General features: G+C 47.8%; 1 protein-coding gene across 1 annotated transcript; it reads left to right on the top strand.

Moving 5' to 3' along the window:
* The first annotated feature begins 470 nt into the window (after positions 1–470).
* LOC306793339 (EMILIN-1-A-like) lies at positions 471–27,153 on the top strand. The gene is made up of 12 exons (XM_079290912.1): positions 471–722; positions 16,844–16,960; positions 18,652–18,857; positions 19,229–19,328; positions 19,628–19,736; positions 19,821–20,033; positions 21,186–22,463; positions 23,985–24,399; positions 24,729–24,854; positions 25,008–25,025; positions 25,126–25,260; positions 26,168–27,153. The coding sequence occupies exons 1-12, from the start codon at positions 610–612 to the stop codon at positions 26,485–26,487; spliced, it is 3,150 nt and encodes a 1,049-aa protein (XP_079147038.1). The 5' UTR covers positions 471–609; the 3' UTR covers positions 26,488–27,153.
* Positions 27,154–27,586: the final 433 nt, after the last annotated feature.

The raw sequence follows: 27,586 nt of genomic DNA, 5'->3' as shown, positions 1-27,586 counted from the left end.
ATTCCTTTTTTCTGTCGTTAGGCCTTTGCAATTCCTCGGTGGCTCCGTTCAAAGGCGCCAATAGTCTCGTTTGAAGATAACACATCTACAAATCCATAGACTATAGTGCTATAGGAGCCGGTTCTTTCGGACTCTCGTCTTCATTATTTTGCTGTACACTTGCTTTGGCAAGGTCTAAATTGGGCTTCTTTATAATGCCAGTGAAGCAGTTAAAGTAGAAGAACTGAAAGGGGAAAACGTAGGCTGCACCAGGGCAGAGAGAGAGAGAGAGAGAGAGAGAGAGAGAGAGAGAGAGAGAGAGAGAGAGAGAGAGAGAGAGAGAGAGAGAGAGAGAGCGAGAGAGACCCTGAGCGGGCATGACGGCTGTTGGAGCTCTGACAGGAAACTGTTCTTGTTGTTGCTCCGCTGCTCAGCTCCAGTCAGACTCCACCGCTTCAGCGACTGAAATGTACTTGACTGGATCCACTCATCCCGTGAAGTCATGGCTCTGCGTCTTCACTCACCGGCGGCGCGTCACTGAAGACCTCAGACAGTAACCGTGACACCTTTGCAGGACAAAGCTCTGGAGCTAAACGACCTTTTTCTTTTTGTGCGTTTGACGCGAGGAGGATGGAGACGGGGTTTTACCTGCTCGCCTGCCTCTCGTTGGCCCGGGTTAGTTGGGGTCTCGGATATGCGGAGTCCGGTGTGCAGACGGGACAGAGAGCGGCCAGCAGACACAGGTAGGGTCCACGTGAACGGAGTCCACGCGTGTGAATGTGTTGGTTGTGTTTGCGTCAGGAAAGAAGAGGAGAGCTGCAGTTCAAAACCTTTTAAAATGTTGCCTATGATGAACTGTGGTTCTATAGTGAGGTGCGGGAACGTCCAGGGGTCCTTTAGGGGCTTCCGGTGGGTCCCTCATAACAATATGTGAAATAGTTCAGGGCTGAAACAACTAAACGATCAATCTGATTGATTAATGTGGAGATTTGCTGTTTATTTAATTTGATATAATTGTAAATGGAATATGTGTGTGTTTTGGACTGTGAGTGTGAGAACATGCAGGCTATTTGAATGGTCTTCGGTTCTGGAAAATTCTTCATCAAAACAATTCGATGAATCGAAAAAACATATATAACATCAAAATAATCTGTGTTTGCCACCCTGATGAGGGATTCACTGTAATAAATGATTAAATGAATAAAATAAATAAATAAAACATGATCTCACTCAAATAATAACAATAAAAAAGGATCATTTAAAAACTAGCACCAACAAAAACTCTCCCATGGGGCAGACTGGGACAAAATCCTCTCAATGTTGGGGTCATTTCCCTCATGCAAGTCTCTTCACGAGAAGCACACGTGATGTTGATTGTTATTTTCAGAAGAAATGTCTTGTTGGTGATTAGGTCTCTTACACTGCAGGGCCCCTCCCTGAAGGGGTGTGTGTGTGTGTGTGTGTGTGTGTGTGATGATGCGGGTTGGGGCGGGGGGGGGGGGGGGGGGGGGGGGTTATAGGGATTATAGATATTTACTGTTTCAGGGCCCCCAAGTGAAAAGTGGTTCAGGGGGCCCGGTGTTTCTCGTTTGGAGGGGAATTCATCAGTTTGGCAAACAGGATGTCCCAGTCAAGTGAAGGTGAATGGGCCCTAACGGGGGGTACTGGACTCTGGACGTCGTCAATCCAGAAGACTGATCGGCGTATAATCGAGTTTCAAATTGAGCGATTCCGACTGCCGTCTAGTCCTATTTTATGGGGACGGTGGGGAAATCCTTCAGATCTCAGAGACGCTTGATTAAATGTTGCTTGTAAATCAGTGATGGCCGTTGGACTCCCTGCTCGTAAAGTTGTGGGCCGACACATGTTTGTTTTCATGCTGCTGCTGCTGCCCCCATAGTGCGTTATTAGCATGCCATTGAGCTCCTGCCCGATGGCCCCGTGTGTGGACGGCCCCCCTCACCTCTGCGGACAGATGTGCGAATCGTTTGTTGTGCGGGGTGGTTTACACCGATTGACTGAGAGCGTAGGTGTGTGTGTCTGTGTGTGCACGAATAAAAGGGTGAGGGAGTGAATGAAGTCCATCCCTCACATGTGGTACGTGTCTGCCTGCATGTGTTTGTATTTAACGTGTGTGTGTGTGAGCATGAGAGGCAGGCCAGGCTACTGGGAGTTGAGCTGCTGTAATAGTAGCTTCTATCAGGTTTCTCTCCACATCAGAGCGCAGTGTGCTGCTGCTGCTGCTGCTGAGTGCTGAGACATGGATGGTTGGCCTCTTTGGTGTATGATGAAGCTGAGACGTTGGCTACTGGGAGTGAGCGAAAGAGGGGGGACAGAAAGAGTGAGAAACAGGGGAAAAAGATTGATTGACGAAGTGGAAATGAGTGCCAAAATGTCAAGAGGTGGAGGTAGGTGATTATGAGGGGGGAAGGATAAAGCATTGGGTCGACAGAGGGTGAGATAAGTGAGAAGCACACAAGAGGACTAGAAGAAAAGAAAAGAGAGAACCGAGCAGGCGTGACAAGGGAGGACGAAAGAGTGTGAAAAGGAGGGGAGGAGCAACAGGACAGGAGAAAAGACAGACTGACAGTAGAAGAGAAGATGGGGCCCGGGTCCTCAATCGGCCTTCCCCCTCTTCTGAACCCAGCAGGCTACGAAGGAGTCAGCATGGCTGTCCTGTGACGTACACACACACACATGCAAACCACACACACTCACAAAGTGACACGTCGGGGGGGAAGAATGCGCTGGCCCGTGGCAATGCGGTTTGCCCCTCTGACACCCATTTGAACTCCATTGATCTGTTTTGACAGATGTGTGAAGTACTCCATATGCGATAAAGGCTGTCGGATGAACTGAAGGCATCCAGCGAGGGGTCTCATGCGGGGCTTCAGGACGAGGACCCCCGGGCCGTCCGACACATCTCCTGCCAAAAAATATCAGAGCTAAGACGTCAACCCGCCGGCTGCAGAAAGCAACGGAGGAAGAGCGACGGGTCTGAGTGTAGGTGGACTGCTGATCTGTTAGGCTCACGTACGGTTTGGAGGACATCACCACTGGAGCGTAGCAAGAAGCAGATACATTAATCACACTTCACTAGCTTAGGGCCCCACCTCGGCGATTTGGCCGGCTGGAGAGTTTTAGGGATGGTTGGTGGAGGGTAGCCTGAGCGAAGCGGTTTGGGGAAAGGCTAGTTTGAGGGTCCACTGCGGCTCCCGGGCCTTGCAGACCCCCCCCGGTCCATGTGGGACAGTAGTGGCTGTGGAGGCAGGTGGCCTTCCGGGAGTGGTTTTAAAGAGGGGCGGGAGGGTGGGGTGCGAAAGGCGTAGCAGGCTGAGCTATGGTGGCCGTGGGTATTTGTAGGGTGTGGCCGGAAGTGGCCCCGTGGAGGTGTGGCCCTGCTCCTGAAATTCAGCTAAGGTTTATCTCCAATTCACTAGCTTAGGGCCCCACCTCGGCGATTTGGCCAGCTGGAGAGTTTTAGGGATGGTTGGTGGAGGGTAGCCTGAGCGAAGCGGTTTGGGGAAAGGCTAGTTTGAGGGTCCACTGCGGCTCCCGGGCCTTGCAGACCCCCAAAAGCCTGCCTACGGGAGCAGTGCCGCCTGCCCGTTGCGCATGTCGGTGGCGCTGTGGCGGGTGTAGAGTTGGTAGGCGTGGGAGGGCCAGCGGCCCAGGCTTTGATGGTGGTCTGGGACTCCTCTGCTCGCTGCGATGGTGGCGGCTCCTACGCGGGAGGAGTGGCCAGGGAAGGAGCCGGGATTGATCCCGGAGATGGTTAGGATTCCCCTGAAGTGCAAGAGGAACCAGGATCGTTCGGCGATGCGGCCAGTCTCTGTGGTGAACAGTGGTTCGTGGGGGGCGGTTTGTGCCGTGGCGGTGGCTTCGAGCGCGGCGTGCTGGGATGCTGGAGTCGCCGGAAGCCGGGCTGTCGGAGGTTTGTCCCCGAGCGCTGCGTCCGGAGCGAGCGGAGGAGGAAGGGGGGGGGGGGACTTCCGCGTCCGTTGCCCGCGTTCGGGGGCAGCGGATCGCCGTCTGCCGCGGAGGCGTGCCGGTGTGGGACTTGGTTCGCTGGAAGATGACGGTCGGTCTGGGTCCCCGTACTGGCGGATTGCCCGGAGTGAGGGATTCCGGTCGATGGATGTGGCCGGTCGGCGGGTTCGGCTGCGTTGGGCCGCCGGGGCGCTCTCGGAGGCGATCGGTGGCGTCTGGAAGCCCTGCCTCGGTGGAGTGCGGCCCCGGGCTGTGCGGGTGGCGGCTGGGGAGGCAAACGGTTCGTCGTCATCGGGAGGCCCGGTTAGTAGCAGGTCCATGCTGGCGAGGTAAGGGGTTTATTTTCCTTTCCTGTTCGTTGTTTTTGCGGTGCTGCGGGCGTTCTTGCTGTTTGGTGCGAACGACGTAGCAGCCTTACGGTTTGGTGCGAAAGGCGTAGCAGGCTGAGCTATGGTGGCCGTGGGTATTTGTAGGGTGTGGCCGGAAGTGGCCCCGTGGAGGTGTGGCCCTGCTCCTGAAATTCAGCTAAGGTTTATCTCCAATTATAGTCCACTTATTTCCTTACGTTGGCATCAGGGTGCTCCATGAAGACAGACAAATGGGCACACTTAAAATAACCTGCTTTTATGGCCTTCTGCTTTGTGGATTGTGGCAGGAAAATCAGAAGAGCCAAAGAGACAAACACTTTGTTCTGGGGCCATTAGCCCGAGAATGGCCAACAACACTGCATGCCAAGCTAAGTTCAGGTTTTCATGATTTGGGCGGGGGCTTAGTTCCATGAATGAATCCTTTATGCTATAGCATAATCTCAAATACTAGTGTCCTTTCAAGTTTGTGGTGCCAGTTTGGGCAAGGCCTTTTCCTGTTTCAGTGTGACGATGTCCCCGTGCACGAAGCCAGGCCCGAACAGAAAGGGTTTCCCCAGTTTGGTGTGGAACAATTTGACCGACCTGCACAGAGCCCTGAACGCAACCTCATCCAACACCTTTGTGGTGACATCATCTCCAAGCCAGTGCCAGACAGGCCTTTAAGTGACCGGCTGTTAAGTATAAAAAAATAAACAGAGAGAAACAATGGATTAAAAACGATACGGTAAAATCAAAGAACGCGCAGGATTCCATACTCACCCGCCGGCTGGAGAGAGAAATGAGTCCTGCCTTGTATTGAATGCGGAAGTGTCTTAAAGCTGCATTCTTTCTACTGACCATCAGGGGGCGACTCCTCTATGGTCTCAATCTCTGGTTTCAAGTCTTCTTCAATACAGCATGATGTTCATTTAGTAAATTATAGTCCATTTAGAGTCAGATAGACCATAAAGCAGGGGATGCTTTAGGGCGAGGCTACCTTGTGATTGACATGACGCTACAATGACATTGTCCGGTTTGGGAGTTGCCCGTGTGTTTGTCTTACAACTTCAACCCTTTGACAGTGTTTATTCACTTCATGAATGTTAATTGTTAACAATTTGGTTGGCAAAAAATGGTTTATTCAGTGTTCGGATGTACTTAGCTCCGCCCGCTCTTGTCACTTCTGGTTTTAAAAGAACAAGATGGCGACGGCCAAAATGCCAAACTCGAGGCTTCAAAACAACAGTCCACAAACCAAAGGGTGACGTCACAATGACGATGTTCACTTCTTATCAACTTTACAGACCCCTGACATAGTTTTCTTTCAGTAACAATGAGCAGAGCTGTGACTAGTTCCTGGATATATCTATGAAGGACTGTGACAGGTAGTATGTCCGACCTCACTAACATGTTGTGAAAAGCCTGCTCAGAAGCACTGAGACTGTTAAAGCAGCTATACGTGCTCATGGTTTTGGAATTAGATGGCAAACAATCACATACAATTGCAAAGTTCAGACGTTCGCATTATATGTTTGTTGTAAATACCACACGTTCTGTCACTCGTCCATCGGGACATTCATACATATTACTGCTCCAGATAAAGGACACTGATCTTGAGGAGAATATCAAAAATAGATTCTTTTTTTCTTATTCATCAATCGTAAACATCAAGCTTCAGTCCGTCAGTTAGACAACAATGGCTGCTTTCTAATGCTGACTTTTAGCACCAATATTTGAATCAAACAAATGCAATACTGTCCTCTGACAGTACACCAGGGAAATGAAGCCGAACTCATATCTCAATGACTCTAATCTATTTTTGCTCATGATATTTGTCTGTCTACCTACATACAGTAGAACCAATGGCAACTATTACTGTGTTTACACACACAACAACAAAAGCAAGACAAATGCCAAGCATGGAAGTGTTCTCTGATGTAGCTATGTCGTTAAATATCACTGGGGACCGGCTCACGGCATTATTTGAATGGAACGGAACAGGGTGAGCCAAGAACATATGATTCACCGCGTCATTCAAATGCTGAAAAAAACAGCGTCAGTTTGTAGCTTCATGTCACTGTTGTGATCGCAGCGTTAGTTCATGACTCTTCTGTCGTTGGTGAAATGTAGGAGGTTGTAAAATACTTTTGGAAGACATTCAACATCAGTGAGTCACGTACTCTAATGGTGAAAGAGAATAATCGTCGGTAAGCTTCTTTTAATACGTCCCATTGGCTCCAGAGCAGCAGATGTTTCTTAGCGTAGAACAGCTTTGAGAGCATTATATATATTTCCCAGAATACACTGTAATATGGTGAAAAGGCCTGTTCACTACAGTTAAGTTGCCAGGCGAATGGACTGTGATGGGATTCTCCTCATCTTGACAGACCTCGGAAAACATCCAAACTCACTTCATCTGTGAGGATTTTCTGCATTAGTGCAGTAAACAAATCTCATTATATATGGTAATGTGTACGTGGGAAATGGGATCCTTTCCAGTCACAGCCATTGTGAGTTAATTACCAGAGTTCCTAGCATGCATTTCATCTAAGAAAGCCTTGTTTAGATAAACATTCAGAATGATATAGAGGTTTGGATCCCTTCCCAACACTCTCCCCATTCAAACCGCACCAGAAGGACTGAACCTGTAAACCTGCTCTCAACATCCAGAGTAAATGGAAGCAGACATTTACATGCTGAACTCACTGTTTTATACGTCAGAGCAGTCAAACTAAAGTTCTACCTGCATAAATAGTCCGTGCTACTTTTGCCAAGTGTAGCTTTATGGCCTTTGAGGAAATGTGTGTCTCAAAATGCTCATACCTCCATAAATGGTTAAAACGCAAGCGAGCCACAGAGAAAACCTGCGGCCCTCCGAAAGAACAGACCACAGACGTATCTGAGCAATAACGCAAACGTCAGTATCGTGGACATTCTCAGTCTATCTTCGTGACCGCCAGGCTAAACAATCAGAGAGAAGTTTACACAGTCACGCTGTCCCCAGATGCTGGAACCAGTCCAAAAGGGGAAAAAAACCCGGTGCGTGTGTGTGTGCCTGCCTTTGTGTCTGTCTGTTGGCGTGCGATCGCGAGTGAGTGCACTCGAGTGTGCGCGTGGTCGTCTGCCGGCGGTCCGTGTGCTGTACAGGGGTCAGGGGTCAGGGGTATACCGCTGGAGGGGCCGCTTGACCTTTTGGGCCGCACGGTTCAAACGCAGAGGCGCGCCCCCTTTACATCCACTCATTCAGGTCGCTGTCGAAAGCCGTCCCTTGAAGCTAAATGAAAGATCCCTAAACAATCGGCGCCGCCAAGTGCTTTCTTTGTTTGAGTAGTAACCCCCCCCCCTTTTTACCCCTTTCTTTCATTCCTTCTTCCTCCCACTTACTCTCCCTGTCACTTTCGTCAATGATTGTTCCAGTTTTTACCCACAATGCTCCTCTGGAGAGGAGGGTGAATAAATCCATCCTGCGTGGGCTGAGATGTCAGACATCTTCCTGCCCTGGCTGTGAAGTGTCTGTCTGCCGTTTTATTGAGGCGGGAAATTTACTGGGAAATAAAGTGATGCTCAGACAGGTGCAGGAGTCCCTCTCATGCTGAGTTACAGCTGAATAAATACAAATAAAACGTGTGCAATGGAAGTTTCGCTGCCGCTGCTGGGCAGAGAGGTAATGAAAGTATTTGTGTGTCTGTAGGAGGACAAAGTGTGTTTGTGGTAATTAACAGTGGTCATTTACAAGCTTTACGTGTGTGTTTAGACTTGTTTCCCGTGTTTGTTTCCGTATCCGTCTGGGTGTACTTCATCTAAAGTGTGAAGCCAAACAGCTCCTCATATGCTAACTTTGTGTGCCGGCCTCTTGTCACTTGATGGTATGGCAGACTTTTAGCTCACACTTTTCAGTCTGTTTCCTTGAGTGCGTGTTTCATCATGTGTCCATGTTTGAAATACAGTTATCTCCTTTCTCTCCCCTTATGGGCCGATCACGCCGAGACGCGTCACTAGAAACCGTTGTTTTCCTATTGCCGCGTTTTTCAGGAGTTTTTTTGATGCACATAAAAGTAAAAATATTCTCAACTTTTCAGCGCCAGCCGCGGAGTCGTACCGCTCGTCAATGTCACAGTTGACCGAGGCAGCCAATCAAATCAAGCAAGAGGCGGGCTTTACTTCTCTACCACTGACTTCCTATTTATATACCAGTTGTTGGGGTTGGAACAGACATTGATATTTGTGATAGTTAACTATGATCAACAATATCATTTTCCCCTTCTCCTCATTCAACAACAGAACAAAAGCAAGAGCTCAGTGTTTGCATTAAATCAATTTTCCCCCGTTTACATTTGATTGCCTGGTTGGTTCACTTTCAGTTCTCTCATCTGTGTTGCTTCCAGACACAGCTGCAGAAAAGCTCTAAAACAAACCTCTGTGCACTTCCTGCCCAGCAGCACCAAATGTGAGATGGATCACACAGTTCACACAGTGGAGCGTTTAGCAGCTAATGAAACAGATATATTCCTCAGGTGATGGTGGAGAGCAAAAAGGAGAGTGATTATTGGACTGGCATTATCCAGGCAGACCCAAACATCCCTCCAAATGAATGACAATGGTGCTCCGTATCTGCCGGCTCTGCAAAGTAGCAACTGCCATGTCAATTTGAAAGGTAATAATATGTTTATGTTGTGTTCACAGCTACTTTTTACTGCTCCTAAGTGGCCAAAAATCAACAGGTGTGAAGCATAGACTGTATATAAGAAGTGGACAGAGTCACTGTGACCTCATCCATTGGTTTGTGGACTGTGGTTTTGAAGCCTAGAGTTTGACGTTTGGCCGTTGCCATACTGACCTTTTGCATCCAGTGAATGGAAGTGACCATATTTGGACTGCGGATGAGTGACATAGAGACCCTCTCTATACGGCTCTGGTAGAGACCTGTCAATCACAAGGTAGCCCCGCCCTAAAACATACTGTGCTTTAAAGTCTATTTATAAAGGTACAATGTGGAGTTTTTGAGTGCAGTGCAAATTCGAAGCGAACCGATTGCTTGGCACCTAGAAGTGCTGCTTGCAGCGTTCTCTGGAACTGCTCATTGCTCATTGACTCCAGGGAAGTGAAGACGGGTTTGGTTGTAACGTCAGTATGTCCAGCATCAAGCAGCAAAAGTGAAGTGCAGTCAATAAGGTTGACGACGCGCTGGACCCTGAAGCCCTGCTCCCAAATTGCACCAAGTTCAGCAGTGCATGTTCTTGTGTGCCCATCTATGCACCTACCAAGTGTGAAGCAGATCGGATCAACTGGTGACAAGATGTGCGAAGGACAGACAGACACACACAGAGACACACACACACACACAGACACACAGACAGACACACACAGAGACACACACACACACACAGACACACACAGAGACACACACACACACACACACACAGACACACACAGAGACACACACACACACACAGACACACACAGACACACAGACAGACACACACAGACACACAGACACACACAGACACACACACACACAGACACACACAGACACACAGACAGACACACACAGACACACAGACAGACACAGAGAGACAGACACACACAGAGAGACAGACAGACAGACAGACAGACAGACACACACAGACACACACAGACACACAGAGAGACAGACAGACAGACACAGACAGACACAGACACACACAGACACACACAGACAGACACAGACACACACAGACACACAGACACACACACACACAGACACACACAGACACACACAGAGAGACAGACAGACACAGACAGACAGACAGACACAGACACACAGACACACAGACACACAGACACACAGACAGACACACACACACAGAGAGACACACAGACACACAGACAGACAGACACACACAGACACACACAGACACACAGACACACACAGACACACACAGACACACAGACACACAGACAGACAGACACACACAGACACACACAGACACACAGACACACACAGACACACACAGACACACAGAGAGACACACACACACAGAGAGACACACACACACAGAGAGACAGACACACAGACAGACAGACACACAGACACACAGACAGACAGACACACACAGACAGACAGACACACAGACACACACAGACACACAGACACACACAGACACACACAGACACACAGACAGACAGACACAGACACACAGACACACACACAGACAGACAGACACACAGACACACAGACAGACAGACACACACACAGAGAGACACACAGACACACAGACACACAGACACACACAGACACACACAGACACACAGACAGACAGACACAGACACACAGACACACACACAGACACACAGACACACAGACAGACAGACACACACACAGACACACAGACAGACAGACAGACACACAGACACACAGACACACACAGACACACACACACACAGACACACAGACACACACAGACACACAGACAGAGATTCCTTGCGTAATAGTTAGAGTGCACTAAATAGGACTGTTTATATGGTTTCATTTGTATCACATGCATTAGCCAGAGTATGCACATGGACACGGCGTCGCCACACAGACTGCTGATGGTGAAACTCGGTTCCACTGATGACGGCACTGGAGTTAACCAGATGTGGATTCGCCAAACCAACCAGTTAGACCTCAACTTTGAAGTCTCCCACATGTGAAAGTGAAACATGGTGTTCAACAACATTTGGTTCCACGAGACGGCATTGAGGATGAGGACGAACCGGTTGGTCGGTTTGCCACGTCTGGTTAACTCTGAGAAGGAGCAGCACACGGTTTACCTCACGTTACACCAACACTCAACAGAAAGCATTGTACTCTAGTGTGACAGTTCCCTCTGTATCTGCTGCTGGCCTGATACACATTCTACAAATACATTTTGTGGTTGTAAACGTTTGCTGATACGTGGGGGAACTGGGCTGTTTGTGGGCAGATTAACATGGAGATTAGCTGCTCATTGAATGGAAGACCAAACAGCCCCACTGGCAACTCCCCATTAAACACCATGTTCGGCCGTACGCTGTCATTGTTACACCGCGGTCTGGCAAAGTGGAGCAGTAAGCAGGCTAGCCATGTTTGAGTCTATGTATCTGCATGTCTTAGTGACCTTGTCTGGCTGTGGAAGTCTCGTCAACGTGTAGTGTGTTTGTCTGTTAAATGATTGTGTGCGTGTGTGTGTGTGTGTGTGTGTGTGTGTGTGTGTGTGTGTGTGTGTGTGTGTGTGTGTGTGTGTGCATGCTTGTAATTGTTTTTTACGCTTATGGAAAAGATGCCAAATCTAGTTAGTGGACTTTCATCTGGATTAATGGGACTTTATAGGATTACTGCTCAGAATGCTTGAGGCGAGGCTGGCTAGAGAAAGAGAGGGAGATAGGGAGATAGGGAGAGAAGGAGAGAGAGACAGAGGGAGAGAAGGAGAGAGAGAGAGAGGGAGAGAGAGCGAGAGAGGGAGAGAAGGAGAGAGAGGGAGAGAAGGAGAGAGAGAGAGGAAGAGAGAAGGAGAGAGAGGGAGAGAGGGAGAGAGAGCGAGAAGGAGCGAGAGAGAGGAAGAGAGAAGGAGAGAGAGAGAGAGCGAGAGAGAGAGAGAGAGGGAGAGAAGGAGAGAGAGGGAGAGAAGGAGAGAGAGAGAGAGGGAGAGAGAGCGAGAAGGAGCGAGAGAGAGGAAGATAGAAGGAGAGAGAGAGGGAGAGAAGGAGAGAGAGGGAGAGAGAGAGAGAGAGAGAGAGAAGGAGAGAGAGAGAGTGGGAGAGAGAGAGAGAGGAGAGAGAGAGAGGGAGAGAAGGAGAGAGAGAGAGAGAGGGAGAGAGACAGAGAGGAGAGAGAGCGAGGGAGAGAAGGAGAGAGAGAGAGGGAGAGAAGGAGAGAGAGAGAGGAGAGAGAGAGAGAGGGAGCGAAGGAGAGAGAGAGAGAGAGAGGGAGAGAGAGGAGAGAGAGAGAGGAGAGAGAGAGAGGGAGAGAAGGAGAGAGAGGAGAGAGAGAGGGAGAGAAGGAGAGAGGGAGAGAAGGAGAGAGAGAGAGAGGAGAGAGAGAGAGAGGGAGAGAGAGCGAGAAGGAGCGAGAGAGAGGAAGATAGAAGGAGAGAGAGAGAGAGGGAGAGAAGGAGAGAGAGGGAGCGAGAGAGAAGGAGAGAGAGAGAGAGGGAGAGAGAGCGAGAAGGAGCGAGAGAGAGGAAGATAGAAGGAGAGAGAGAGAGAGGGAGAGAAGGAGAGAGAGAGAGAGGAGAGAGAGAGAGGGAGAGAAGGAGAGAGATAGAGAGAAGAGAGAGAGGGAGAGAGAGAGAGAGAGAGAGAGAAGGAGAGAGAGATAGTGGGAGAGGAGAGAGAGAGAGGGAGAGAAGGAGAGAGAGAGAGAGAGGGAGAGAGACAGAGAGGAGAGAGAGCGAGGGAGAGAAGGAGAGAGAGAGAGGGAGAGAAGGAGAGAGAGAGAGAGGAGAGAGAGAGAGAGGGAGAGAAGGAGAGAGAGAGAGAGAGAGGGAGAGAGAGGAGAGAGAGAGAGGAGAGAGAGAGAGGGAGAGAAGGAGAGAGAGGAGAGAGGAGAGAGAGAGGGAGAGAAGGAGAGAGAGAGAGAGAGAGGGAGAGAGAGGAGAGAGAGAGAGGAGAGAGAGAGAGGAGAGAGAGAGAGGGAGAGAAGGAGAGAGAGGAGAGAGGAGAGAGAGAGGGAGAGAAGGAGAGAGAGAGAGAGAGAGGAGAGAGAGAGAGGGAGAGAAGGAGGGAGAGAGAGGAGAGAGAGAGAGGAGAGAGAGAGAGGGAGAGAAGGAGAGAGAGGAGAGAGGAGAGAGAGAGAGGGAGAGAAGGAGAGAGAGAGAGAGAGAGGAGAGAGAGAGAGGGAGAGAAGGAGGGAGAGAGAGGAGAGGCCAGTGGTTTGGTGCTGTTCAAGGTGTCACTTGAAACACATGAAGAAATCCACTGTTCTCTTTTTTATTTTTGTGAAGGGCATACACCTAGAGAAGCACAGCCACACACTCTGCCAGCGCTGCGCTAACACATTAGTCATCCACAAATAAAGGCTCCTCTTATGTGTGTGTGTGTGTGTGTGTGTGTGTGTGTGTGGGGGGGGGGGGGTTATGTACAGTAAGTGCGAGTGTTTTTGGACGCTGCGGAGACGGGAGGAGCTGTGTGTGTTTTGTTTTCATCCGTATGTGTGTGTGTCCACATCTGTGTCTGCTCAGTGGTGAAAACATGGTTGAGTTTATTTACACAGAGCGCGGTGCCTGTTCTCTGTCAGCGAGGAAACGCTGCCAGCTCCACGCTTTATCTGTGACCCGGGGAGTCAGTGCGTCGCAGGAGCTGTTCTGATTCATCGGCGCTGTCTTTCTTTTTTACATGTTGTGTATCCCTCCCGTGTCGGTCCAACTCCTGGTGGAGATGTTGGACTCCCGTTTCCCAGAGACCTCCAGTCTGACATACTCAGTGCAGTACATCAGACCCCAGATAACCCAGCAAACCCTCACACCGCGAAACCCAACCAGAATCGCTGCGTCGGCAGAGTCGCTTCAAGCTCTGGTAGAAGCATTAAATGCAATGGAAGAAACCACAGAATGGAGCAGCAAAATAAACGTAACGTGATTCTACGTGTGGCGGGAGGAGGCCTGTGGATCGCTGTGAGGAACCGCACATCTCAGCCAAGCGACGTACCAGACTTCACTTTCAATCAGCTCAAGGCAACTTGCCATCCTGTGAATATGCACAATCAGCAAAACTTACAGTGAAGGATTTCTCCACGAGCTGTTTCCTCTTCGTTTTCCTGAAGCAGGAACTGAGCGCAGCCGACACACACACCACTGGCCTGCAATGCTAACCGGCTACAGTGTAACTGTAATCAGACATGGAGTAGTGCAGAATGAATTACATTTGATATTTGAATGCTTTAAGTACATATATATATATATAATTCAGGTCAACCAACCGTCCTGAGAAAAACAACCTCCAACGAGGTAATTAGTCCTGTCCACTTTCCCACATACTGTAGCAAGAGGAACAGGAGGTCACGAGGTGCAGGGGAGGACCGAAACATGATAAACTCTTCCTGTCAGTCAGACAGGCTCTGGAATGAAGGGGAGGAACGAGTCTCACTGGAACAGAGGAGAGGTGTAGTCACACACAGGGGGAGAAAAAATATGAGAGACAGAGAGGGACAGGGAGGGACGCAGGTAGAGGGGCGAGTGGGAAGAGACGGCAAGAGTGAGAAAAAGAGTGAGAGGGGGAGAAAAAGGTGCACACGGACAAGGAGTCGAAAAAATAAGAATACAATGAGTTACACAGAGGGAGACATGCAGACAGAAAGACAGACAAAGTGAGGAAAGCTGCTGATTGACTCACCAGCATGAAGGAACTCCTTGTACTTTTATCCGTAAAACTTTTATCCGTAAAACCCTTCATAGCTCTGCTCCGGCGAATCGGAGTGACACTAATTGGCCATAATAACCATCAGGGATGGGGATTCTGGGTAATACACAAATGATGATGGAAAGCGTCTGAAGGACGTCTGTGCCTTAAAGCTATCTGCAGTTGTTATCAAGAGAGATATCTGAGGGTCAAGGGAGGTCACATTGAGTCACATGTAGACAGGGGGAGTGTGTCTCTTCTGTCTCTTCTAATTCTGTCCCTTTGAGTGGCACCAACATTTGGTGGAGCATTTAGCAGCTGTAAACTCGATATTTCCCTCAGGAGTTGGATGAAGAGGGAAAAAGTACTTCACTGGGAGTGAATATTCCACTTACAGTCGCCAAGCGGTCGGAAACACGACTCCTAATAAAGCTCATGCTGCTCCGTGTTTCTGTGAGTTCACTTTATCATCATGTGGACGCAAAATCAGTGAATCCAGGGTTGAATCTGAAATAGAGAAAAGCCCTTTTGCCCGTTTCTTTTTTAATTTGCACGATAATATATATTTTTATCAAACTATTAAATGCTCAGAATGCAAACATTGTGCTCCAAAAAAGCAACGTGATATTGTTATTATATTGTTATGCAAAGCAAATATAGGCATTAAGCAATCAGGTTGTGGAATGTACACATGCAAAACAAACTACAATGTTCAACAGCACAGAGGCTCTGCAGTCAGACTGTACACTGTATATGAGGTGGACGTAGTTTCCTGACGTCATTGGTTTGTGGACTGCTGTTATGAAGCCTCAAGTTCGGCGATTTCGCCGTTACCATCTTGGAATATGGCCGTCGCCATGTTGTTCTTTGCAACCTATTAACAGAAGTCAGCATATTGGGAATGCGGAGGAGTGACGTAGAGATGCCATATACGTCTCTGGTAGCAGCAGCGACCTGTCAATCACAGTAAGCCCCGCCCTAAAGCACACTCTGCTTTATGGTCTGTGTGACTCTAAATGGACCATAATGTACTAAATGAACATCATGCTGTACTGAAGAAGACTTGAAACTAGAGATTGAGACATAAACTCATGTTTACAATGTTTACTGAGGTAATAAATCAAGAGAGAAGTAGAGTCATTTTCTCATAGACTTCTATACAACCAGAGGAGTCGCCCCCTGGTGGACATTGGAGAGAATGAACGTTTTAAGAAACTTCTGCATTTGGCTTCACTTTTCAGAACCGGAGGTTGCCGCCTGTCTGTATTCCGAACCAAGATCCTCAAACTTTATTACTCTTTTAAACCTTGACAAAGGCAGCGCAGACCAAATCCACTCCTTCCGTTCATACCTTTCACAATAAAAGCCCTAGACATATATGTCAGACGCTGCTCTGGGTCAACAGGATCCAGGTAGCCGGTCCTCTGCCTGCATAAATCTATTCACATCTTTTATAAATTCTGAATAGTTTTAATGTGAAATATTAGCAAGCGAGTATTCCACATTTTCATGTGATTTATTTGCCATGCCCCCAGTGTGTAAAGGCCTAAAGCGTTAAACCTCCTGCATGAAAGCCGGTTTAACCTCAAGTGTTCAACCATAAGTTATATATATTAACTTTAATACAAATGATTCATTGTAATGATCTACACAGCCACTCTTTAGCTCCATGTGTTAGTCTTCCAGCGAGGACTAAATATAACCAATGGTAGTTTTTCACATGGACATACAGCATGTGTGTGTGTGTGTGTGTGTGTGTGTGTGTGTGTGAGTGTATGTGTGTGTGTGTGTGTGTGTGTGTGTGTGTGTGTGTGTGTGTGTGTGTGAGTGTATGTGTGTGTGTGCGTGTGCGTGTCTTTGTGTGGGTTGGTCGTGTGTAGTTTGGGAGGCATACAATGGCAGCCATTGTTGAAATCGTGCAGTTATCCTGAACCAATCTGGCATTTTCAACAGTGGACAATTTCTCTTGAATGTTGCACAGAAAAACTATTCAGACCCTGGGGTTTGAGATATTGATCTGGAAACTCAAACAAGTGTCCAGATTTTTGATTGTTATTTTGTTTTGTGCCAATCTTTCATCTGTTTTTGCCTGGAGACAAAGAGTGTATACAGAGTGTAAGAGGGCTGCTAAGTTTGCGTCAACGCCCGACTCTAAACTCACAAGTCCTTTCCTTGTGCCTGTGCTTTCTCAGGAACTGGTGCGCTTATGTGGTGACACGCACCGTGAGCTGCGTGATGGAGGACGGGGTGGAGACGTACATCAAACCGGACTATCAGCGCTGCACCTGGGGCCAATGTCCTCGAGTCGCGTGAGTATCCATCCCCTCTCTCCATTCGCATCTTCTCTGAATCCTCCTCTCTGTCGCTGGAATCTAATCTGTGTTCTATCCTGCTCCTCCAACTTCCTTTCCTCGGCTCCGCAGACGTTTGTGCCCTCTATCCGATCCATCTCTGTTTCCTGTCTGTGGATACTGAATCCACTCTGCTCGGTTCCTGACCCGGGGACATCCGACATCACAAAAATCGGAGCACATTTACTCAAGATGTGATGGATGGAATGATTTTATTTTTTTTACAAATGTTGTCCTCGCTCCTGATGTTTCTCACCCTGTCGGCTGACTCTGGTCCGGCTACCTGATCCCCCGTGCCAGCCGCGGGGGCCTCGGCCCTAAACCTGGGCTATGCTAAGAATGAAGCCAACAGGGGTTTCCAGGCACCGCAGTCTGGTCTCCCACCCTGTAAAAACAACCTCTTCTTCTCCGTCTTTCTCTTTACGACTCTCCTCCTTCCTTACTTCTTCTCCAACTCCTCCTCCTGCCCCTGTTTTTGTATCCCCCTTTCTCACGCTCCCAGAGCGAGAAACTGGAAGATGAAGTCTTTACTGGGGTGCAGGAAAAGGCCCCCGCGATACCTAGAGTGATGTTCGTGGGTTGGCATGAAGGAGAGTCGGGGCTTGTTAATGCGAGACGCTGCCATACATCTTGAGTGAGACTTCCGGCCAATTCTGGTCTATTTATTGCATTGTTCCTGTAACAGGGAGTCTCTTCAGTCGCAGGGCTAAAGGACACATTAATGATGAAGCTATCCAAATAAAATACTTCATTGTTTTCAGATGTCTCTGAGCGGCAGATTAAGATACAGTACTGGCTAAATGCAGTTTAGGAGAATGGGAAGAAATAACAGTCTGTGGTTTAGAAAGAGCTCTTAATCCCATCCATCATCAGTAGACGAGTTGCAGCTATTTCCCAGACAGCCGATGACTCAGTGCACGTCAGCAGTCAGCGGTGGTATCCAATGCAGGGTTCAGGGACCGCTCCAGGTCCTTAACTGGGTTATCGGGATCACGCTACAGATTTTTCGTTTCAATGTTGCATTCTGACACAAGTCAGCGATGCTCAAGTCTCAAATAACTCTGGAGTCTGAAGACACAAATCATCGGACTAGGAGTCACATGCTGATGGTGTGTCAGGTCCACCATGCTCCCCGTCTTAGTTTAACACAAAGAACAGGAGGGGATGTCGGGTATGTTTTGCAGGAATTGGGTCATAGATCAAAGTACATACGATTTTTGACTTGAAATCAAAGAAATTCTGAGTCGACTAACAATTTTGTAGACGAATCGATTAGTTGATGTAATCGACAGATCTGTAACAATGAGTTCCTCTACAAAGAATCACACAAAAGTACCACTTTAAATATCGTGTTTACCAGAGACGTGCCCATTTTATTCAGCATGTAAAAGTCAATCCTAAAAAGCTACGAATCAAAAGTCGAAGGATCACTGCATGTATTAGGAGTCACCCTTTGGGACCACACATGTCCGTATGAAGTTTCCTGGTGATCCAGCCAATAGTAGCAGAGATATTTCAATCTGGACAAAAGCGGTCGGCCGACCAACCGTCCCACCAGCTTTGCTGTCAAAAACAGGAAGTCCATCATTCATTTAGAATCTCTTGTCAAACCAGAACAAATGAAAGTCCATTTCCGTTTTCGTCCTCAGCTACCGGACATACAGGAGGCCGAGGTATAAGGTAGCTTACAAGATGGTGACAGAAATGGAGTGGAAGTGCTGCCACGGTTACTCCGGGGAAGACTGCCACGATGGGCCGAAGGGAACCGGCGACACCCAGGTCGGTGGAGGGCGACCCCGCGTCACGCAGACGGGCTTCAACACGGCCGGCGGGCAGAGAGGAGAGGGCAGAGACGGTGAGAATCACATCTACGGAAAATAACGTTCAATGTCGTCACGGTAACTCATTTTGTGGAACTGGTAACATGCTCAACATGTGCAGAGCAGGTCTAAAGCATGAATGAATGAATGTGTCTTACTTTTCAAGTCGATATGTGAGAGCAAAATGACAACTTTAAGCAGATCTAGGGACAGTTATATGAAACACAACATTGAATATGCTTTCCTCTAAACATTATTCATGACTAAATCAGCAACAATCAAAGTTCGTCCTCATGGGTTTCCAGGGCCTGTAACAAATATTCAAGGTTCCATACTTTGTAAATATGTAACCTTAGGATCAAACATTTCCTCTCTCGCATCGACATTGCTCATTCTTCGTCTCCAGGCGACGGGGAGAAGATCAAACAGCTGGAGGAAACCATCCGAGGTCTGACCAAAGACCTCCACAACATGCAGACCACCATCCACGGCATGAACCAGCGGCTGTACGTGAGCACTGTTTCCAGCACATCACATGCTCGTGTTATTCACCTGCTGCACCGTCATCTGCATTAAAATGCTGTTTTCTATTTCATTCCAGCAGTTCAGTTTAGTGAGAAAGCGCTTGTTTATGAACATAAATACAGAGATTAGTTAGGATGCTACATTCAGATGAAGCAATGTGACAATTATTCTTACATCCTTCTCTTTGATGTCATATATTTAACATACACCTCTTTTTATGACCAAAACCTGAGGGAATCTCAACTCTTCTTCTTCTTCTTCTTCTTCTTCTTCTGTGTAGGCCTGGTCTGAACGGGGCTATTGTCCCTGCTGATTCAGCTCAGCCACACATGAAGGAAACCATCAACAGCATCCAGACCAAGCTGGACCATCTCTACAACCGGACACAGGTAAAGCAGTATCTTTATGGTCAGAATTCAAATGCAGAGGGTAGACTTCTTCTTTTCCTTCACGTGCACGTGTTGCTTGCTCAGGTCCATGACCAGACTCTGCTCAACATCAATAACCACCTGGTGAACGGAGGGGGCAACGAGCTGGACGGAGTGGCCGGAGGAGGAGGAGGAGGAGGGGGAGAAGGAGGAGGAGGAGCAGGAGGAGGAGCAGGGGGAAACCAGCTCACCACCCTGAAGGAGGAGATCCTGACGGAGCTAGAGAGAAGGGTGTCTCTGTCCTGCTCTTCATGCCAGGTGAATCTCACGATGTAAAAAACGCTTTGTTAGTGATTTCTAGTTGTAGTTTGCGTAAAATGTTTCTGCTTCGCTCCCCGTGGCCTTCTGCTGCCTGAAGCCATACAAAAATATTAGCCACATCCAGGCAGTAAAACAAGAAAATTGCACTCGCACGTAATGCACTGCACGAACGACAAATGAAACAATACTGCAGTGAAAGGACAGATAAGGCAAATTGCAACGAGGCCAAAAAACTATTTCCCAGCAGTTTGAAAGAGTGGAAGGATTTTATTTTGCCCCATTCTACGTGCTTTCATTTTCACTGTAGGTTTACTGTCGCCTCCGTTATGCACTGCTCAGCTGTATTGTGTCGGGAAGAATTTAATATGAATAATATTTACTTGGGGGTATTGGATCAGGAGCAAAAACAAACTGAGCTCTTTTAAAACGAGAATTAAAAATGTAGTTTTTCTTTTATTTCTTCATTGTTATACCACTGGGTTGCGTATGCATTTTAAGTAATTGATGAATTCATTAATTATGGTTTTCGTGCCTCTTTCTTCTTTTACTTTGCTTTTACATGTAAAGCACATTGAGTTTTTGAAATGTAATGCCTTGCCTCTTCTTTGGAGCTGGCAGTCAGTAATGTGTGCTATACAAGTGCTATGCATAATAATCATAATGATTAGTGATAATACTACTAATACTAATGATAAACATTACTCATAAAGCTCTTTTCAAAACAAAGTTACAAATTGCTTTACATGGTCGAACCACGATTGAAATATTTCAGGACTTTAAGCGAATGACAGCAGGAAAATAAGACTGCTGAAACAAATAAAAGGCTTTTTTGAAAAGATAAGTTAAGATGTGATTTAAAAGCTGTCCCTGATTTTGCAAGCGTCGTAAGTACAGTATTGTTTTTTTTTGTTCATCGAAATTGAAGAAGCCAAACAACCTCACAGTTCAGATTAAAATGTCCTCCAGTTGTTGGTACAGACTGTAGGTGTGCACTTTACTCCATTTGGTGCTCAGGGAGGGGGCATTAGACACTATTTGCTTTCAAACCAAACAATTTGGGACACAGACACAAACACCTCAATACATAATCAGTACAAACTATAGAACCAGCAATATAATTCCAGTCTTCATTATCCCTGCTCCCTCTAGGCTGGCGTGGAGGACCTGAGGCGCCAGCAGCAAGAGGACAGGGAGCGCATCCAGGGTCTGGAGAAGCTGATCAGCTCCTTGGACCAGCACCTGAGGCAGAGCCTGGACATCTCCCGCAGTGAAACCCTGCGCTCCCAGGCCTGCTGCAACACCGTCACCGAGCTGGAGAAGAGGATGTCCACTCTGGAGCTCCGAGTCACCTCCACCGCCAACAAGTGCGACGCCGTTAAAGGCCGGCTGGACAAGGAGCTGGCAGGGACGGGCGGCGGGAAGGGACGAGTGACGGAGGACAGGTTGAACGGCAGGCTGAGAGAACTGGAGAAGAGGGTGAATAGCACGGTGAGGAAGACGGAGCAGAGGTGCACCAACACGGGGAACAACGTGAAGGACAACGTCCAGAGGGACGTCACGCAGCTGCGCATCATGGTCCTCAGCCGGCTCGACGACCACGGCTTCAAGATCGGCAAGCTGGAGCTGGACGTGGCCGTCCTCGGAGATACGGTCAGGGACCACAGCCGGCGTTTAAGTCACCTGGAGAACACCACGACCTTCCTGGACAGAAGGCTAACATCCACCACCAACATGTGCAATGAGACCTGTGGACCTAACGGGAAAGGCCGCAAGACTGATGACACTGTGAAAACCTTAGAGTGGAGAGTCGTGGATAACCAAGAGGACATCCAGAAGTTTAACACCAGGCTAAACGACCTGTCCGTGTCAGGGGACTCGCTGGTCGACAGAGTCATCAACTTAACGGACGACGTCAAAAAGATAATAGCTGTGACGGGGGAGAGCGGCGAGCATTTCAACCGGATCGTCACGGAGGTCGAAACGTTGGGCCGCGATCTGGAGGACTGTTCCATTTGCGGCAGCGTGGAGGAGGACCTGCGCTTGCTCGCCAACTCCACCAAGACCGGCCTCGGCAAGTGCCAGGCAGAACTGACAGATCTGCGGAGAAAGGTGGACTCGGGAGAGTCGGCCTGCTCTCAGGTGTGCTCCAACCTTCAGGAGGAGGTTGGGCGACTCAGAGAGGAAGTGGAGGACTGCACGGGACAGTGTAAGGTCGACATGGACGATCTGAAGAAACGCCTGGACGGTCACGCCGTCCATAGCGGTAGATTAGGGGGGGATCTGAAGTCCATCCAAGGAAAGCTGGCCGGGGTCATGGTCACATTTAGCTCCATCAATGACACCCTGAAGGGTCTGGGGAGGACTGTGCAGACACATGGAAACACACTGACCGATCTGAGCAACACCAAGGACAACATCATCTCTGAGGTAAGATGATGAGGGTGATGTGACTGCCACTGCCTGTACACACGCCAAAATGTGAAATACTCGCCTGCAAATTTTATATTTCTAGAGCCTTTATTGTGAAGGGTAAGAACGGAAGCAGTGGATCTGGTCTGCGCGGCCTTTGTAAAGTTTTCCGTCTTGGTTCAGACTACGGAGCTTTAGTGTTATTGTTTCATGGACATATAGGCATACTGTTACAAAGCCTTCTCCATGCTGCCAGGAATTAAATGCTGGTGGGAAATATATTGAATAGAATCAGCCTTTTGACCGTAGAATATAAACTCGCCTCAAGTGTCTAAAACCCACAAATCTTCCAGGAAAATTACTGAAGACATGACATCAGTATTGTCAATGGTAGCGACTGCCTAGCTGAAGAGGTAAAAGTGTTTAGTATTTTACAATAACAAGACTAAGCGACTACAGCCATGCTAGCAGCATGCCCCCTCATTCTCAGGCTCATTCATATGAACGGAGGAAGGAAAATAACTCTGGATTAGTGCATTTTACAATCTAAGGACCTAATGATTTAAATGAGGGCTATACATGTTTTTGTACTGGCAAGCTGATTTACCTCAAAAAGATATATTCACTGAGTTACAGACGTCTTTTTCCCAATGTAAGTCTATGGGGAAAGAAAAGTCTGTTTGGGTCCAATGGCATCACTGATCAACGTGGAATCAGTCTGGAAATTGAAATTCCACCTTTTGGCCAAATGTCTAATTTGTGTGGGGGCACGCTAACATGATAATTGCTAACATCGGCATGCTAACATGCTCAAAATGACAATTCTAACACACTGATGCTAAGCGGGTATAGAGAGCTGCAGGGATGACGTTGAAGGCCAACACAGGAAGTTAATGTATCGCACTCGATCCCTCAACTCAAAGCCGCCGTGTCTTGAGCCACGCTGCTAATGCGGCTACAAAAAGCTAAGATTTAGTGAAAATAATTGTAATCTGTGTAACACAATATGATCTCCCACCTTGTTCCTTGTTGAATATCTCATGACCCTTCAGATTTACCCTTCAGAGTCCAACACCTGCTCCCAATACCAGTATTTCTCAACCTGGGGCTCGGGACCCACAATGGGGTCCCATTGTGGGTCCCGAGCCCCAGGTTGAGAAGCACTGTACTGGTACGTTCTAATACATACAATAGAACTAGCCCCTCAGAATGAAAGAAAGAAAGAAATGATGGTAATTGCGCTGATGTGTTGTGTGAATAAACTGTTCATAGTGAAACAGAGCTTTTCTTTAGGGACTCTGAAAACTACACTATGTCAATCAAACAGGTCTCGTGGTTATCTTGGCAACAGTGTTTTCACATAATATTATGATAGTAGGGAAACATTCGCTCGGATAATATGCTTACATATTTTTGCGTGTATAAGATAGGAAAATAAATGGCAGCAACGACTGAGAAATGTATATTTTTAGTAGAACTTTGTCAAAAGAAACTCATCCAACGTACACACATTAACAAGTGTTCCCCACTCTCTACAAGGTGGACATCTTGCAGAAGGAGCTGACGGATCACGTCGGCGACTCCAAGATCCAGTTCGACAACGTGGGCCAAGAGATCCAAATAATGAGGAGCAACTATGTGACGGAGGCCGGGGAGTGCCGGCGGTCCGGCGACGGCCTGGAGAGGAGACTCTCCAAGCTGGAGGGAGTGTGCGGACGCCTGGACTCCTTTTCAGACGGCCTGGAGAGGATCAGGGACGGCCTGAACCGACACGTGTCTGGGCTGTGGAGCTGCGTTAATGGACTCAATGTCACGGTGACGTCTCACGGAGATCTCATCGACGACATCCAGAACGTCCAGCTGGAAAACGTCCACTCCGACATACACGGACTGAACTCGTCGCTGGTGGACCTAGTGGAGGAGTTCCACAGTTTCATAGAGCAGGACTTCATGGGTGAGTCGCGGGGTCACGGGATTTGACTTTTGGACAAGAGACAGAAAGGGAGGCAAGGTCAGGGTGAGGGACAAATGGACCAGAGAAAGAATCCAGGCGAGAAGCGTTCACTCAAAGAGCCTTTAAAGTCTGCAATCTGCCTGAAAGAGGAGCTTCAGTCAACATGGGGCTGAAAGGAACGCTGGGTTAAATGCCGTAGCTTTCTTGACCTACTGTGCATGTTTTTAAAAGAAAAGAAAATATTTTTGTTGGAGAGCATTTTCTTTCAGGAGGGTTTTTTCCCCCAGCTGTGATTATTATTATGATCATTAGATGTTCTCCTCCCCCAGGTCCACCTGGTCTACCGGGCCCCCGTGGAGAGAGAGGCGAGCGTGGAACCCAGGGTCCTGTAGGACCCCAAGGGAGGGTGGGACCCCTGGGCAGAGAGGGCAAGCAGGGACTAGCTGGACTCCCAGGTAAAGACAACAAGCTTAGTCTCTGAGTTAACAGTTGCTGATTTACAAGCTCTAAAGCTGTACGATACATTCTGATGATAAAAGATAAACAGCAAGAACGGCTTTGTTGGATGATGAACTCACTGTTTTTTTGTCTTTCATCTAACTCCTCAGGTCTAAGAGGCGAACAGGGTATGAGTTGTTCTTACTAAACAGCAAAGAAAGCACTCATTCCTGTTCGATCTTTCCTTTCGTACCAACTCCTCCTCTCTGTCTCCCCTGCCGCGATCAGGTCCTGCAGGGTCCGATGCCCACGTGCCTCGCCTTTCTTTCTCCGCCGCGCTGACCCGCCCGATGAGAAGCGCAGGAACCATTGTGTTCAACGAGGTCTTCGTCAACGAAAATAGGGTCTACGATCCCAAAACAGGTGCGCTTCAGGTCGGCTGGACTTGTAAACAGATGCCCTCTGAGAGCAGAGCTCTCTTTTTATAAGATCACCTCCAGGAAAAGTAGTTTTCTTTATGTGTCGGCCAACCGCTAAGTTAGCATCACACTGGTTCTCTCAACAAAAAGCCAATGGGACTTTTCCATTAGATGGATTTCTGGATTATTGCAGAAATACTTACACGTTTTATTCAGCAAGATAATCTTCACAAATGAACATAACTTTTTTGATCATTGAAGCGTGAATGCAATCGGCAGAAGTAAAAAGCTAACGTCAGGCTATAGAGGAGCTACACCACGGCCACACGAGTGACTAAACACATGGAGGCTGTGAAGGCGGACAAGTCAGCGTGATGAAGTTGTGTCGTCTCATTTAGCTAGTTGTTAGCAAGCGACTTTTGTTCAAGACAAGTGAAATTCACCACATGGATATTTACTGATTTTATATCGTAGAACAAAACGTTAAAATCTCTTCAGCTTGCGTTAACCACAGACTTTATTTCAGGCATCTAAACAAAAACACATTCAAAAAACTCATTGACTTTGAAATAAGGGAACACCGGAAGTGCAAAAATGCTGACTCATTTCCTGGTTTTAGGACTCACCAGACTCCTCTCCATTGCATTGAAATGGTGGCAGAAATCAAGCGACATCTCAAACCTTGGGCAAATCAAACCAAAGTTATCTGCACGGCTTCCTCTGCAGGCATATGTTTGTAGGATCACTCAACCTTTTAAAATAGTGGTGCGTTGTCTTTTTGCTGCCATCCAACAGGTTTTGTTCAATTAAAGTTACTTAGCAAACAGGGATCCAAGAATTTTGATGAAATAAGGGAGTCTGAGCTCATACACAGCATTAAGTTCACCATGTCACCGGCTTCCATCCTCCAGGCTATTTCACAGCTCCAGTGAGTGGGAAGTACTTCTTCAGCGGCATCCTGACGGGCCATAAGAACATGAAGATCGAGGCGGTGTTGTCCAAGTCCAACACTGGCGTGGCCCGAGTGGACTCGGCTGGGTACCAGCCCGAAGGCCTGGAGAAACCCATGGCGGAGGCCAAGCACATCCCCGGAGCTGTGGCCGTCTTCAACATCATCCTGCCCATGGAAGCAGGGGACACGGTCTGCATCGACCTCGTCACCGGCAAACTGGCCTTCTCTTCGGAACCGCTGACCATCTTCAGCGGGATGCTGCTGTACGAGACCACCTGATCGGACGCGGGGTTGATGTAACCAGTCTCAATCTGTCTGCTGGACTGTGAGAGACAGAGCCCCTGGCTGGAACAGAGACTGAAATAACTGGACTGGATTCATTCAGCAACGACAAAAGAAACTTCAAATTTGACTTTTTGTGCTAAAAAGGAAGGACAAAAAAAACTCAATCATTTTTTGTTTGTTAGTTTCACAGCTTTAAGGAAAAGAATTTGCCCCAATGTGTTTTTATTCTATGACGTGTTGTCTTCAGAAACAAGAAGCCACTGCAGGGTTGTCTTGTAATTCCATATTTCATGCTGTTCTACAAACTTGAATTCTTTACAGATGACACGGAGATAGCCCTCAGGTCTGTCTTGTGTTAAGGACAGGACATTTGCTTTGATGATGAAAGATAAAAGATGTGGGGGTCTTTTGTTTTCAAATGTGCAGAGGTTTTCTTCAAGCTCACAGTTTCGTTTTGACCACAGGCAAATTCCCAGAAACATGACGCTGAATGCCAGTTGTCTTCGAGTGATGTCGGGGACACGGTCCAAACCGCCGTTATTTAAAGGGAAATGCACAAATGAAGTCACTGACAGTTCAAGACAGAAACCGCAGCATTTTATAAATCACACTACAGCAAAACAATAAGACCATTTTAGGACATAAGCTATGCCCAGAAAACACGAGGGGAGGAGGAGGAGGAGGAGGAGGAGGAGGAGGAGGAGGATGGCTGGGGGGGAAGAATGGGGATTTCTTTTTTTCTCCCCCTTGTCCTAATAAGGGCCATCTAACGCTGGTGGAGGATCAAGAAGCTAAAGTTATGAAGCTGTTCCTATCATTCTATCTGACAGTGGAATTTTTGTGGAAAGCTACAATAACAAATCATGAAGCTGAACTTTTGTCTCTAGTCTACAAATCCCATCTCCTTCATGAACACGCACACACACGCACACACACACACACACACACACACACACACACACACACACACACACACACACACACACACACACACACACACACACTTCCTGCCTTTAGAAGTCTAACTGAAATGACCAGAAGAAAATGTGTGCATCATATCAAGTATGTAGATATTGTTGAATGGATTTAAAAG

The sequence above is a fragment of the Melanostigma gelatinosum genome (genome assembly GCF_949748355.1).
Source record: "Melanostigma gelatinosum genome assembly, chromosome: 19".
Classification (NCBI taxonomy): Eukaryota; Metazoa; Chordata; class Actinopteri; order Perciformes; family Zoarcidae; genus Melanostigma; species Melanostigma gelatinosum.
The sequence above is the reverse complement of the archived record's forward strand: the minus strand, read 5'-3'. Positions and strand labels throughout refer to the sequence as shown.